This window comes from Lissotriton vulgaris, chromosome 2_1, assembly GCF_964263255.1.
Source record: "Lissotriton vulgaris chromosome 2_1, aLisVul1.2, whole genome shotgun sequence".
Lineage (NCBI taxonomy): Eukaryota > Metazoa > Chordata > Amphibia > Caudata > Salamandridae > Lissotriton > Lissotriton vulgaris.
The window spans coordinates 386,967,281-386,983,635 of record NC_141687.1 but is presented as its reverse complement, the minus strand read 5'-3'; the positions used below and the strand labels follow the sequence as shown (position 1 = coordinate 386,983,635).

Below are 16,355 nucleotides of genomic sequence, written 5' to 3'. Positions count from 1 at the left end.
TAGATTTCTCCAGAATTTGGAAATGTCGTACCGATGGCTCTTGCAATATATTCGTAGCCGGGCTTAGCTGCGGGGCTATCAAATAGTCGATGTGATCTTGGCTAAGGTCTTCCGGCAATGACTCGACCTGAGCCTCTGGATCTGAACCAGCGAATATATTGGCCCAGTGTCATCGCCGGAGTCGTCCTCGACGGCTCCTATGCCTGGTATGTCGTCCCCTACATAGATGATGTCTTCCTCTTCATCGACGCAGTAGTTGGAGTCGTGTTCAGACCCCTGCTCCGACAGCAGATCAGAGTCCTCAGGGTCAACGACCTCTTTGTCATCTTCAAAGATGTTCTCCGGCTCGGGCGCTGACCTCTGCATCGTCTGTCGCGCCGCACGTCGAACCCGAAGAGTCTTTTTCGACCTAAATTGAGCACAAGCTAAGCAGTCGGCTTCGTTGTGTTCAGGAGATAAACACTTATTACAAACTGGGTGTTTATCAATGTGTGGGTATTTAGAGTTACAGTTGGGGCATCGCTTGAACGGACTTCGTTCCATCGACGATTGGCCCTGGTGTCGAGAAGGCCACGCGGCCCTATTTGACGTCCTGAGTAGAAAGAACAGGAATAAGTTGTAGGTACCGATCGAAGATACAATACCGACGCCCGAAAGTCCTTTAAAAAGTTAGAAATATATTTCCGAATTCAGAGTAACGAAAGTATATCCGAACCCAATGGCGGGAAAAAACAATCTGAGGATGGAGAGGATGCCTATGCGCACTGTAGTCTAGAGGAGGAGCCACCTATCTCGTGATACTTCGAAGACTCTTCCAGGACAACAATGTGCAATCATCCGGACCCAACACTAGGCGGCGATCTATGCACAGATATGAATTCAGCAGCCCACATGCCTCGAACAGACCCTTTTTAGGTGTCTCGGCCAAGAAGAAATCAGGAACCTCAGTCCAGAATATGAAGAAAATCACCAGAAACACCAGAAAACCAGTAGAGAAGAAACCTGAGCAGAGCTCAGAGGAGACTCCCTCAGCACAATGTGCGGTAGAAAATCTGAGGGACAGGAGCTCCTTCCAGGAGGGTTCTAGAGGGAGGTGATAGCAGATTGGCTCTTCTCTAGTTTGATCCTTTTTACAAAAGGACATGGATATGTTACTAATGTGAAGCCCTTGGACCTATTACTCTGTCTAATGGGACATTTCTTTATTTATGTATCGGGGACTCCCATCCCGACGACGGGGAATGATTCAGGCATGTGAATCTATGAAAGATATCCTAATACTGGATAATAAAAAGAAAATAGTGAAACAGACAAAGAAGTCGACACATTGCTATTTTGTGGTACCTTTTGAGAGGCACAGTGCCAACCATAAGACATCTGGCTGGGGCGCCTCCCAGTCAAACACTCCTCGGGTACGAATTAACGAACCAGGTTGTTTCTCAGGGAGCAACTCAACACCGCAACTCCACAGGAAAGGTGAGCGAATGTTGCCCCCTTTTTAGGTCTCGCCTAGCGATGCGGCGCATGTGCTGCTCCCTTGCAAGATCTATTGTTGTCTTGCTTCGAAAGAGGGGTGAAAGCTCCACCCATGCATCGGATTGGTGCAGGTCCAAAATTGTCATTGGAAAGGAAGCATGTTTTGTTGCCTCCGTGTCTCCTGCTCGCATGCCTGCCCGGACAGGAGATGTGCACACGTACAGCTCGCAGCGTTTCAGCACAACGCATGGCACGCATTCACTTACCCTCCGTCCCCCCAGTCGGCTCCAGATCATCTCGGAAGCTTTGTGGACAGCTTCAACAGTCTCTGAATCAGCTCACCGTTCTGTGATTCTGGGCAAGTCACTAATCCCCATCTCTTCCACCTTGTTTATTCTTTTCCCACAGTTGCGCTCTTAATTTTTTATGGGCTTCCCGAGGAGGAGGGCAAAGTTCGCAGCATTGTAACTTTATTTGGAGCTTATACTGCTGCGCAATTTGTCTGGTGCAGCTTGTTACTTTAAGCCTAGCACTTAGCTGCTGCACGCCTGCCTCACCAGGGTGGAAGGCCTCCTGCTCCGGAGTGCACTTTACTGTACCCTGGCCCAGCAATGCAATAAGTCTCGTATTTTTTTGTTTTACTTAAAACGCAGCACATTGGTAACGGCGCTAATGCATCTTCTTTGTGAAATGTGGGTAATGCTCTGGAATCATGTCAAAGGGGCGCCCTTTTGTAACATTTGGTTTCTCCTCTACCTTGTGCAGACTGTTTCTCAGGGTTAGTAGGCTGGGATCTGTTCTTAGTTTAGCAATTGAATTTAGACTACATTTCCCAGGATGCACTAGCATGTATGTTAAATATCTCGGCTATCACTCCTGGAGCCATGGGCAAGTATGGCCATCCTTCATATTGGTATGGTCTAGTTTGAAAAGTATAATTTGATTTCTGCTCTACTCCTTTGACTGAGTATGATTTATAATACCTCGAGCTAACCTAGCCTACAGGAGCGTTGAACTGGGTTCTGGAAAGAGGACTGGCGCTTGACTGCTGGAATCTTTCGACAGGTCACTTGCGCGTTGCCGTTCAGTGTGTTCCACCTTCTGCTCAAGGCGGCCAGGCTTGTTTAATCTGCATTATTCACATCTTGCAGAGAAAGAGACAGTGGCTGCCATGAGCAGCATTGGGTCTAGTGCTCCTTGGACTGAAATTCACAAGAAAAGTAGAGTTGTAGGTTGCCGAATGTAAACAATGACCTAGCAAAGCGGTTTAATAATGGCGCCAGAGAGCTTTGAAAGTAGGGTTTTGTTTTTTCAGGCTCTTTAATTTTCAACAGCCACTGCTGCTATGTAACTTGGCTCGAAGTGATTTGACGCAGTCTATGTGTTGATAGCTCCTAAAGGCCTTTTATTCACATTACAATTAACATTTACTCACTCTCCATATCAAGTCAGAACAAGCTTTATTCGATTGTTAAAATCATAAAAGCAGAGTCAGGCAATAAAAAGACAATGTCACATTTCATCAGTTTAAAAAGACATTAAACATTAATGATAATATTGAATACATACAAAGATTATTAAAAATGGGCATGCTGAAAAGTTGAAAGCAGTAAAAAAGAACACAGTATATTCAGTCACCCCGCCAGGTTATTCGGGGATAGCTTCCTGGTCTTAATACGCATGGTAGCTACCAGAAAGCTAGCAGCACCAAAAATTACATTTGTGGTTCCTAAAAGTTGTAAGTAAAAGAGAGCTGGGCGTACTTGTAAAAAACCTGCGTCTCTTAGAATTGGGGCTAAGAACCGCCTTCTACCCTCCTTGAAGTGGTCACAGAACATTACAAAGTGCATGAGAGACTGCTCTGAGAAGTTATCACAGCTACATGGGCTCAGTATATCAGGTACCTCCCACACTGGGAAGTCACCCAGGGAGTATTGTATAATGTTAAACCTGAATCTAATGAGGTGACGATGGAATGATTTACTAACAATTTTTAAATAGGGTTCTAGAGAGGGAGTAGTTAAGAGCAGAAAATTTGCTCTAACTTTTGGCGTAATTAATTCCTCCTCTTCCCTAGCCTGATTCGCCCTAGCCAGGAAGTTTTCTTTAATCCATTTTACGTCTCCTTTAACTATGTTCGGGTATTTGTAAAGATCTGGCCTGCCCATTTTATTCAACGTGTTCTTAATGTATACTAGCCAAGGAATTTTAGACACCTTGTCTAACGCCATGCAGTCCTCTCCATATGTTTTCAAGACACAAGCTCAATTTCCCTCTTTTTCCTTTTCTTTTTTATGTTGCTGTACAGCATGTGAAAAATAAAAGTTGCCAAACAACGTTTTGCTTTGTTTCCCTACACCCACTCATTTTTCAATTCATACACCCAGGATCCCAGCTTACACTTGTATATAGAATAGAGTGCGAACTTTAAAAGACAAATGGCACTAGCAGCAGAAGATCCTGTTCCTACATTTTCCATTGCAGTCACAAACATCTATGGTTTTGAACGTTGGTAAGCTCGCTGGAGTATACTTTCCTTATTAAACATAGTTTTAAGTGATTGTTCGACTGATGTGACCTTAATGGTACTTCTGTTTTTTCAAGCTAGTGATGTTTGGACACGAAATTTGTCTTTTTTGTCTAAAACCTTTAAATAAAATCACATTTTAATTTTCCTCCAAAACAGAAACTACAAATGTGCCGTGCTTTTCATGAGAAACCAACTTAGTGCACGAGCTTTAAAGGAACAGAAGCCTAGGTTGGACAATGATATTAACAGAGCCAACGAACAGATTGAGACATGGATTACCGATGCGCTAGATAAGGTAGCACCATGGAGCACGAGAATCCCTAAAAGACCAAGGGAAAAAGCACCTTGGTATAATGACGAGTTAAGGAAGGCTAGGAAATGTAAGAAATCAGAACGCATCTGGAGAAAGAACTACTGTAATAAACTTACAGAAGATTATAATAAAAACTGAAAGTCTATCATGCACGGATCAAAAAAATCTGATGTGAATTCTATATAGATAAAATAGATAGGGCCAATAACTCACATAAGGAAATGTTTATTCTAAAATCTCTCAGAAACCAAGTAGAGAAGAAAGAGGATACCCCTGCCACGAAAGAGTCCTGCAATGAGATAGCAGAATTCTTTGCTAATAAAGTAACAAATATATATGATACATTTGAGGCACGACTTGGCACCATTGCATCGGTAACGAAAGCGGTGAGCAATGTAAGAACTACGCTTGATGGTTTTAGAATACAGGAAAGTGAGGTTCTGAAAGCTACAGTAAAAGGAATAAAGTCCAGCTCTCCTCGAGACCCGACACGACCGGAGAAAATGATGGAGGGGATGGACATAATCCTACCTTATATCACAGATCTTATCTCGCACTCCTTCCAGACGGGTATAGTTGAAGAAAAAAAATGGAAACAAGCCATTGACAGACCTCAAGAAAAATCTATAGCTAGAATATACCAAGCTAGACAATCTGCGCCCCATTTCACTGCTCCCATTTGTGTCTAAAGTCGCAGAAAAAAAATCTGTACAAACAGCTGGTAGATCACATTAAAACGAATGACCTTCTGCACCCCTCACAGTCAGGCTTTAGAATGACACATTCCAACAGAATCAGCGTTACTCATGGCGGCAGATGCGCTCAGGAAATATGTTGACGGGGGACAAACAGCCGCGCTGATCTTGTTGGATCCAGGAGCGGCATTTGACCTCGTTTTGCACCCCTTGTTACTTCAAAAACTTGAGGCCTGTGGCATCAGGAACAACGCTCTGAAGTGGCTGACCTCGTTCCTGGACGAACGTAGCTTCCAAGTCGCCCAAGGAACGTTTCGGTCCGATAGCTAGCCTCTGCCCTAAGAGGTCCCACAGGGATCAATTCTGAGTCCCACCTTGTTCAATCTGTATGTGGGACCACTAGCAGAATGTGTAGTAAACATGCGGTGTCGATGGTGTCCTACGCAGACGACACACAGCTAATTGCAATGTTATCCCAGAACAAAGCTCAGGCAGCGACCCGCCTTACCTCCTCTAAGCATTTGGCAGCAGACTGGATGTCGAACCACTGCCTCAAATAAATGGGAGTAAGACGGAGGTACTGGTGGTGGGTAAAGCACCCTCCATTTGGTCATCTGCTTGGTGGCCAGAAGTACTTGGCCAGGTCCCGCACCCAAAATCAGAGGTGAAAAATCTCGGAATCTGGTTCGACTCCAAACTGTCTTTCGACAATCAGATACGGAAGGTAGCGGGGAAGTGTTATGGTGCCATGAGAACCCGGAGAAAAATCTTAGATCTACTACCATCTAAAGCCAGGAAAACCATAGTGCACGCAGTAATAACCTCACAATTAGACTATGGTAATGTGCTGTATTTAGGCGCTTCCAAACAAAGCCTTGCTAAACTACAAAGCCTGCAAAATGCTGCGGCACGTCTGGTTCTCGGCTGTCCAAGTAGAGCTAAGAAAGCCCTGTCCACCTTACACTGGTTGCCAGTGGAGAAGAGAACCACGTTCATGGCATTGTGCTATTGCCACTGCATCCTCTCACATAAAAGCCCAAGATACCTGCAACCATTGCAGACTAAATATACCCCAGGACGAAATGAGATCCAGGGACATGGCGCTAGTAAGCATCCCAAGAATATTCAAGGCCCGTATGGGGGCTCGTTCTTTTAGGTAGTTAGCAGGCCAAGGCTGGAACGCCCTGCCGATTACCTTAACCGAGCCTAATGAAGGTCCATTCCGCAAGCAGATGAAGACATGGCTGTTTGCAAAAGCTGAGGACGGCACGAACTAAGGACCTTGGTAATCCACATTCTCACTCATCTAGATATGTCTCAGCACGGGGACAAACCGTTGGTGTAACCAGGCGCTCTACAAATGAAATAAATAAATACATTTAGGTTTGAGCCCATAGTTCTCACAAACCCAGGGCTACCGTGCTGGAAGTGTAATTTCAGTCTAGTAGGATTTAACTTTTTCTATCAAAAATGGAAGTCATAACTCCTTAGCCACAAAGGATATGCCTCACTCTGAACTTCTGACATTTGGACAAATGCACTTGTGAATTGGTCAATTTTTTGGTACAGTGACTGCTTCCACCACACAGATTTCAACTTTAAAAATTTAGCAGCGAGGAAAACGCTACCGTGGCAAAAATGTTCCTTTAAAGATAATTGTTAAATTAATATTTTAATTTTTTTACTTATTGTCAGGGCCACTAGAATTGTGCAATTCTGCTGCTGTGGCGATTTCTGCAAAATTACATATTTGCTGCACTTGCTACATAATCCAGCATCTTCTGCATAATGCCCAGATTTACGAACAGTCAATAAGCATTTGCAGTTTAACAGGTCTCACATTTGCGCAAGTGGAAGCTATTGGCATTGTAAATGGCAATGCCTTTTATTTATGTTTTGGTTTTCAAAACATAAAAGGCAATGCCAATAGCTTAAGCTCGCGTAAATGCGAGACCTATTGCATTGCAAATGCTTGTTCCTCCTGCAGTGAGGCCTCAGCTTCTCCTTCAGTGTCACTCAGGCTTTTTTGTAGCATTTCTCGGTTGTCTGTACTATCTATCTTGCCATGGTTCCTATGGACACAGGTAAACTTTTGTTCACTTGTGCAAAGGAAATAAAGTTATTTTCCGGACTTTTTTTCTTGTAGGTAGTACACATGTCCTCACATCAAACACATTTAAAGTCTTTTGTGCATGTGTCTGACTGCTGGAAGAACCTAGATAGCTGAATGGACTGGTTAACTTGGAAGCATGTGGTGACCTTCCGCAGGAATGGTGGATTTGTTTTCATAAGCACCCTTTTGTGGTGTATTTGTTGGTTTCCTGTGTTTTCAGTGCAAGGAATCCACTCGCTCTGCACAGTGATAGATGACTACCAGGAAGATTGTTTTTATTGTTAAATACTGGAGTTTTCCACCTACATTGGTTCAAAGGATTCCTTCATTCGCTGAGGGAGCATTAAGCTCAGATTCCACATGGGTGCAGGTACTGCCGTACGGCGAGTCCACTCTTTGTTTGATAACTGGTGCAGTAAAAAAGCTTCTTCCTATATATCCCCTAATGTCTGTAAGCAAGGCTACCAAGTGGACCTTGAGTGACGCATAGGCTACAAGAAAATCTAGAAGAAAAGGTATCCAAGGTTTGTACGTGGTGTTTTACTGTTAAATGTCCCTTCCCTGTTCCACCAGTAAATGCATCTGTTCCACTTCACTGTGTAGTGCCTGCTCATTGTTGGCCTCCCTGAGGATCTCCATACTTCTTTGTGAGAGACCCAAGTGCCCGAATTCCACGTTCTCATATGCTCCGCTGCTAGCTTCAGCTGCCTGGCAGTCTAGTCTCTCCTGTATTGTTAGTAGGTCCTGTGAACGTGGTACTTTTACTGCTGCTCACTGTGACATCTACATCAGTTCCTAGTACCTCATTGGTCTGGCCCATTGTGGTACAAGCCTGATTAGGGTCACTGGTACTTGTTTGCACTTATCGGTGGTATTTGAGTAAAAGTAAAAGCGTATGCAAATTTACCTGATCAGTCCATCGATGGAACATTCTCTCTTGACAAGTGATGTGGGTACCTGGACTCAAGGTTTTGGCATTGTGTGTTTTCTGGTGTTGTGAACAGGTCTGCCTCACCTTCGAAACACCTTGTAATATCTGATCTTTCAGTTATTTGTGTGAGGAACCTCATTACCTGCTTCGTCCATCTGTTTCTACATCATGTACCTCTGGAAGGTGTACTGCTACCAGACCTGTGTAACTTTGATTGGTTCATTTCAAGATGGTCTGGGCCAGTTTGGAAAGAACATACAATCTTGTTCCCCTCTGCTTGCTGAGGTAAAACATGGTAGCTATGTTGCCATGTTTGTATTTGTACAGTTTTTCCTTTAATCTGGCTGTGAAAATCAGTCTGAGCTAAGACAACTGTCTTATGTCCGCAAGCTCATACCCACCAGAAGCGGGCGAACAGATAAATGCATAGCTACACTTTCAATCCATAGTATTTAGCTAGACTTAGCAAACAAATTTCTGAGGGATGCTTGTCCCACTTGTGCATCAAACTGCGCATCAGAATCTAGACAGTAAGGGCGTGTAAACTTATGCACTGAACGCCAAGTAGCAGCTTTACATATCTCTGACATAGCCACATTCCTAAGGAGAGCTGTGGTAGAAGCTTTCCCCTTCGTAGAATGCGCCCTAGGTCTACCTGATAAAGACTTGTGGGCTAGCTGATAAGCCAGTAGGATACATGACACTAGCCATCTAGAAATGGATCTCTTGGACGCTGCCAAACCAGTATTTGTAGGACCATAGTTCACAAAAAGACGGTCTGTGTGCCTCAAAGACTTTGTTTTATCTAAGTAAAACTTCAAAACCCTTTTCAGATATAATAAATGTAGAGCCCGTTCAGCCGGACTCGAAGGGTTTGGGAAGAAAGTAGGCTATGGTATGGTTTGATTAATATGTAAATCCGACACCACCTTAGGCAGGAAAGCAGGATGAGTTCTGAGTACCACTCTGTTCCCATGAAAAATAGTGTACGGTTCATTGCAACACAGAGCCTGGATTTCGCTCACCCTACGAGCAGAAGTGATGGCCACCAGGAACGCTACTTTCCAAGATAAGTGTTGTAAAGACGCTTTATGTATGGGCTCAAAGGGGGGAACCCATTAACTAGGTAAACCTCACATTAAGCTCCTAAGGTGGAGAAGGGGACCTGACTGGAGGATACACCTTCCTTAACCCTTCCAGAAAATCCTTCACCACAGGCATCCGAAAGATAGATATCTGTTTTGGCGATTTTCTATAAGCAGTTATTGCAGCAAGATGGACTTTGATGGAACTAAACTGCAAACCAGATTCAGCAAGGTAAAGTAGATAAGGCAAGATCACCTGTTCTTGACCATGAATAGGGTCAAGACCCTTACTCTGACACCAAAGGTAAAAGCGTTTCCACTTAAATCCGTAGGATTGTCTTGTAGAAGGTTGCTTTGCCTCCTTAAGGATGTTCATACACTCCGGATTCAGCTGTAAGTGCCCGTACTGGATGACTTCAGGAGCCATGCTGCCAAGCGCAGGGAGGGCAGATTGGGATGAAACGCTCGCCGCTCCTGTTTGGACAGAAGATCCGGGCGACACGGCAATCTCCTGTGTGGCATTATTGACAACTGGAGGAGATCTGGGAACCACCACTGGCGTGGCCATTCTGGGAAAATCAGAATCATTCTGGAGTCGGTCTTCTACAACCGATTGATCACTGCTGGTATCAACGGTGTCGGTGGAAATGTGTACAGCAAGTTTCGACACCAGTGTATCAAAAGGGCATTCCCTTGAAACCCTGTCTGGTAAAACCTGGATGTGAAAACGGGGCATTTTGCGTTTGCCGCGTCTGCGAACAGATCGATGTCTGGTGTTCCCCAAGCCTGGAAAATGCGGTGTGCGACGTCTTCGTTGAGAACCCAGTTGTGCGCTTCGACGAAGTCTCTGCTGAGGTCGTCCGCCTGTGAGTTGAGACTCCCTGGTAGGTGAATCGCTGTTATGGACAGGTCTCGTGCAAGTAACAAATGCCAGATGGTCTGGGCTTCTATGAACAGAGTCCTGGATCTGGTACCGCCCTGCTTGTTTAAGTAATACATTGTAGTTGTATTGTCTGTTTGCACCATGAGGGACTGAGTCTGTATAGATGGAGCCAGGGACTTGAGAGCAAGATGGACCGCTCTGAGTTAGAGTAGATTGATGTGATATCCTTTCTCGAAGTCTGACCATAGCCCTTGTACCTGCAGAGGGCCCATATGCGCCCCCCAACCTTGGAGAGAGGCATCTGTGATCAGAGTCTGCGTTGGTGGGTCCTGATGAAAAGGAACTCCCTTCATCAAGTTTGCCTTTTTCATCCACCACCGGATGGAATCTCTTGCAGACTGTTGGAGATTGATTCGATCCTCCCAGCATCCCGTCCTCTGTTTCCACTGATCTTCCAGACACTGCTGTAGAGGACGCATATGCAGACGTGCGTTTGGCACGATGAAGATGCACGATGCCATGGACCCCAGGAGAGAGGACACTTGCTGAACTGTCGGACGTGCAGACTGAAGGAGAAGAAAACACTTTGCCTTGATGGATGACCACCTCTCCTCCGGACACACGCTTTCTTCTTCCGTGTCCAGTTGAGCACCCAGGTAGTGGATCTTCTGGGTGGGGTTCATTATGGACTTCTTGTAATTGACTTGAAGACCCAACTTGCACATGAGTTGGAGACATATCGATAGATGTTCTTCCAGTAGCGATGGGGATGAACTCTTAAGAAGCCAGTCGTCTAAGTACGGATATATGAAAATCCGTCTCTTTCGAAGACAAGCCGCAACTACCGCCATACATTTTGAAAATGTTCTGGGAGCTGATCTCAGGCCAAAAGGGAGCACTGTGTACTGATAATGATGAGCAGCTACTTGAAACCTGAGAAACTTGCGATGTTTTCTGGATACCGGAATATGAAAATAAGCATCTTTCAGATCGATGGAGCACATCCAATCCCCCTGGTGCAACTGAGGGTTGATCTGATCAAGAGCCAGCATTCGAAACCTCTCCTTTCGAATGAATTTGTTCAGCCGTCTCAAATCCAGAATGGGTCTGAACTCCGAGAGTACAGGCTTTGACATCTCTGCTGAGACGGTACCGGTTCTATGGCCTTCTTCAGAAGGATGTTCGCTTCCTGTTGTAAACGCTTTATATTCCACTGTAACCTCGTTAGAGGACACATGACAGGGGGTGGCTTCTTGAATGTCAAAAGGTACCCGTTTTGAATGATACCCAGTACCTATCTGTCCTTTGTGATCTGTTTCCACTCGTCCAGACAACACACAATACTTCCTCCAACCGGAGTGGCACACGGTTGCAGAGGAAGCCTCCGTTCATTGTTTTTGAGGCTGCTTGGTAGCAGATGACTGCTGTTTATTTCCATTGCCTCTGCCTCGTACAGGTCGTCGCTGTTGGAATTGAGACCTCTGTTGATTCTGGCCTTGGTTTTGCGAAGACCAATTAGTCTGTTGGTTCCTCTGCTGGAAAGATCTCTTATCAAAGGGGCGAAAATTGCCCGACGTTTAAATTCTTTCTTTTCAAGACCTACGGCCTTAAGAGTGTCCAACTCCACTTTCATTTTAGCCATCTCGTCGTCAGCGTGAGATCCAAACAGAGTCGAACCATTATACGGTAAATTTACCATTTTCCTCTGGGCCTCAGGCTTTAGCCCAGTAAGGCGAAGCCAAGCTGAACGCCTAGCACAAACACCGTGTGCATAACCATGAGCTGAAAGATCCGCCGCATCAGCAGCTGCGCTAATGCTCTGGTTAGCCACTAATCCTCCTTCCACAATTTCCAAGAAGTCCTTCTGATCCTCTTTAGGGAGTTTATCCGCAAAACGAGCCACCGAGTCCCAGAGCAGACGATCATAGCGGCCCAATAAGGCTGCCGCGCTGGCCACTCTCATAACCGACCCCGAGGTGTTGCACAATCTTCGCCCCAAGGAATCCATACTTTTACTATCCTTTTCAGGTGGAGCAGAAGAGGTAGATGCTGCAGAATGCGCTTTTCTGACTGCCGCCACAATAAGTGAGTCTGGAGGTGGGTCAGAACGCAAAAATATTGGTTCTTCTGGAGCCTTTTACTTCTTTGCAATCCTAGAAGGACCTGAACCCACCGTGGCCGGAGTTAAGAATGTTCTCATTGCTGGTTCTATCAAACCGGGCACTAACGGCAGAAGAGGCCTGCCAGACGTCTTGTGATGCAGGGTTTCAAAGATAACCGACGTTGCCACTTGGGGAACTGCCATCTTGATGTTGAACTTATTCGCCCCACGACTTAACACATCATTAAATGTGCTCAAATCATCCACAGGAGACACTCTGGAAGGCGGAGTAGATCTAGTGGGAGAATAGTTTCTATATGAAGATCTTAAAGAAGACGACGTAGAAGAAGGTGAAGGGGTTCTACGCCGCCTCTGAGGAGGTGCCGATCGCTGCCTCCTACGCTCCCTTGAACGTGATCTCTCTCCAACAAGGGATTTCGAGCGCGACCTTCTATGCAGCTCCGTCTGAGGGACCGGAGCCCTCTTACCCATTAGTCCCACATCTGGACGCATCTTCCAATGTCTAAGACTTTCCAGCCACCTCGGTGACATGTTAATAGGTCGCTCTGTACGCTCAGGTGAAGCCTCAGGTGAAACCTGCACAATATGCAGTCCTGCTGAAGACTTGGAGGGTCTGGAAACTACACTGTGCTCAGAAACCAATGAGCCAGTTGGAGTCTGTTGTCTGGGCACCAATTGTCTGTCATCTGCCCTGAGGTTGAGCCAGAATGAGCCACCACAGAAGAGTCCTGGTGCACTGTCTCTTGACCCACCGCAGACCTGACGTCTTGCTGATCCTGCGGTGAAGACGCCACTTAAGGTTGTGGACTTATTTCTGACCTCGACAAAGACCTAAGTGAGGTCTGAGAGGCTGGTCTTGATAGTCTCGAAGCCGACCTGTATTAAGGTAAGGGAGACCTAGACACTCCATGCTTCGAGCCCAAAGCAAGCTTCGACGTCGACCTACGTCGCGATGGAGACCTTTATCTTCTCCTTTTAGGTCTCGACGTCGAATCCTTCGGCGTCGTTCTTCCTCTCTACGTCGACCTTTTCCTCGATGACGACGTACGTCTCTCTCTCTCTCGGTCTTTCCTTCAACGTCGATCGATGACTCCCTCTCGACGTCGCACCCTTTGACGTAGACACTCGATCCTTCGACGTCAGACACCTCTCTTCCCTCGACGTCGATCTCATACGATCCTTCGACGTCGTCCTTACTGCAATCGACACCAGATGTCTTGACGTCGAAAAAGATTGATGGCGACTGTCGAGACGCTGAACCTTGCCTCACCGGCAAAGTCCTCGACGTCGATGGAGCTCTCTTCGACGCAGACAATGCCGACGGCGATCTGGATCTCGACGTCGAGCGCACCTTTTTTGACGGCGACGCTCCCTGGAGTCGATGTTTTTTAGTTTTACCTTCTGGAGAAGCTGTTCTTCGACGTTTGGGTTGAGAAGATGGCTTAGCAGAGAAGCTCTTGGAACTCTTCTCACCACGGTTTTCTCTCTCCAAAAGGCCCAGCAACCTCATTTTCTCCCTTTCTCTTAAAGTCCTGCTAGAAAGGTTGAGGCAGTGATAACACTCGCCCACCTTATGAGAAGCTGGAAGACAAACCACACAAACAGAGTGTGGATCAGTTTTTGACATTTTCTTCCCACAGGAGGGACATTTGTAAAATAAAGGTGGCATTCTGACTAAAAAACACCAACAGTTTAGTCAGAAAAAGATATTAAGCCACCACCAAAGTAATTTATTGTCAACAAAGACAAGAAAAAAATTCTGAAAGAAAAAACTACAAATGAGCAGAGCTCAAGTTCCAGGTTCCTCACAGAACAAGCCGGAAAAAAGAACTGACCTAACTGACACCTGTGGTGCATGATGGGAACAGAGTTCTCCTGGAGGCCTTAAAGGCAAAGTGTGCAGATTCTCTGGGGCCTTAAAGGGAGGGTGCCAGTCTGATTTTCTGTACACAGACATTTTTTCATATGCAGCCTTGTAGGCTAATAACTGTTTACAGCAGGTTCTTTGATGAAAATAAAGGGTGTTTAATGGTTATGAAATGCATTTTAGGCTCATGCCTGTTCATTGCATTTATATATAGCATATTTTCATGCTTCAGAACGTGTGTACGGTTTGGCTTTATTAGCCTATGTATACATGTTAGGCTGCATATTATGGTGATTATACATGTATATGTGTATAATTAGTTAGTACTATGTACTTTTGGTTATATTTACACATATATATATGTATATTGTTTATGTGTTCCGGGTTCCCGCTCACGAGCGGAGATAATTCAGTGCTTATGACTATTAATGAGTATCCCCTGGAAGAGAAGTTTCTTGAGGAATATAGTGGCCATATAAAGTCTCTTCAGAAGTAGTTTGATCTCCTGCAGTGTGGTAATTTGGCCTAGTTGAGGGGGTCACTGGGGGGTGGGGGGTCTTGAGTATCAATGCCGTAGGTACCCATGTACCTTGTACTAGGGACTTCGAAGAGGCCTGAAGGGCCAATTGTGGATCAGGTTTAGGGAAAGAACACTTGTAAAGGGAACCTGGGCACCAGTACTCTACAGTGAAGGTAGCATCAAAAGCCAGGCAAAAATATGTGTATGTTTGGGGCAGTGGTACTGCAACAGTACCCCATTTTCTCACACAAGCTATAATGAATAATGAGTCCTACTAAGGGCGAAACTAGGCGTGGCAGTCCGGGCTAGACTTAACATTGAAGCAAGATCAAGACGATTTGCACATGGCTGAGACCAAACTGAAGTGGCATTGTGTGCAAAATAATGATGGACTGGGATGCAGCCAGAATAATTATCATTGGCTAGGATTAATTCCAGCATTCCATTCATCACTTTTTCATACACCTCATGTGGATATAATGGCACCCTGTGCACTTAACTATATGCACAAAATCTTTTATTTGAAGTGTTCCAGGGTCAGATACAGCAGGGAATTATTCTAATATTTAGGACTATCAATTAAGGTACTGCAAAGCAGAATAAAGACGACTCTGCTTTACAAATAAATTATAACATAATAAAAGGCACTTCATAGCTTTGACCTTTTCACTGTACTTTGGGTGACCGGTAAAAACTGGTAACTGGGATGAGGAGGAAGAAGTAGCTGCCTCATTTCTCAAGTCCGAGACCGTAAGGAGACTATAGAAAAATGCCTTTCACAAGACAATTTTGACCAACCACTCCATGATTGAATTCTTAAGGGTGTTTCATCAGCTCCGTTTTCATGAAAGCTGTCACAGAAGCATTAAAGCAAACATTTCTCATTAGACACACACGGGCAGAAACTTCAAGGCGTATTAAGAGGTTTATACTTACATTTTGTAATAGAAAACCTTTGATTCACCGCTGTTGGCACATGGGATGAGATGTTTATCCAGTACACCCAGAATGTCTTTACAGATGTCTCTTAACTCACACTCAACCTGAAAATAATACAAGGCACAAGGATTAATCAAACAAAACACATTTTGCTCCACCTACAAGTAGCCCGGTGCCAGAACACAAATACTTAGTGAATCCAAAAGGCGACTGTGATAGGAAAATTAGTTAGGCATTCTCTTACAACGCGCTACCCCTCCATCCCAAGATAGTCCAGCCAATGTTTCATTTTCCAGAAATGTAGTTTTTCAGCTTTTAAGGTCATGATGCTGCTGTGCAGTCATGTTTGAGAAAGTAGTCAAGTCATTTATTAGAAATATACGTAGTGGAGTGGTGTGGCTCACTGGTTCGAGGCGGGAGACCCGTAAGCAGAGAACGGCCCGGGACCAGGGTTCAATCCCCGACGCGGCAGGGTCGTGGACCAGGGTCAAACGGACTCGATAATTCTCACCTCGGTGCCTACTCTAACCAGGGAACACACTCTGCAACTCTGGGCATTAAGCTTGCCTCATCTCTACAACGGCCCCCCACAGACGCAGGGGATGCCTGGTTTCACCTTGGAGATACCCAGAAAGGGACCATCTCACAGGGAAAACCAGGACGGGTTCCCCAGCGGTCTTCAGCGCCAGGATACTCCTTGGAGTCACAGTGCGCTTTACAAGTACACCCACATTTACGTATTTATTAATGTTTATGAGTGGGTTTAAAGCACAAGTTGCTACTTGTGTAATAATATATCTGTAAGAGACCTTAGTGATAGATTCCTTACCTTAGAATATCCCCCAGCGATCCGGAAAGTTTGTCAGCAGTACCCCTGCGCG

General features: G+C 45.3%; 1 protein-coding gene across 1 annotated transcript in view; it reads right to left on the bottom strand.

The window, feature by feature from the left end:
- YWHAE (tyrosine 3-monooxygenase/tryptophan 5-monooxygenase activation protein epsilon) overlaps positions 1-16,355 on the bottom strand; it is a 197,719-nt gene that overhangs the window by 111,747 nt on the left and 69,617 nt on the right. Inside the window, exon 3 of the mRNA XM_086955223.1 lies at positions 15,472-15,578. Coding sequence (XP_086811349.1) covers positions 15,472-15,578 — 107 coding nt within the window. The remainder of the gene's footprint in view (positions 1-15,471; positions 15,579-16,355) is intronic.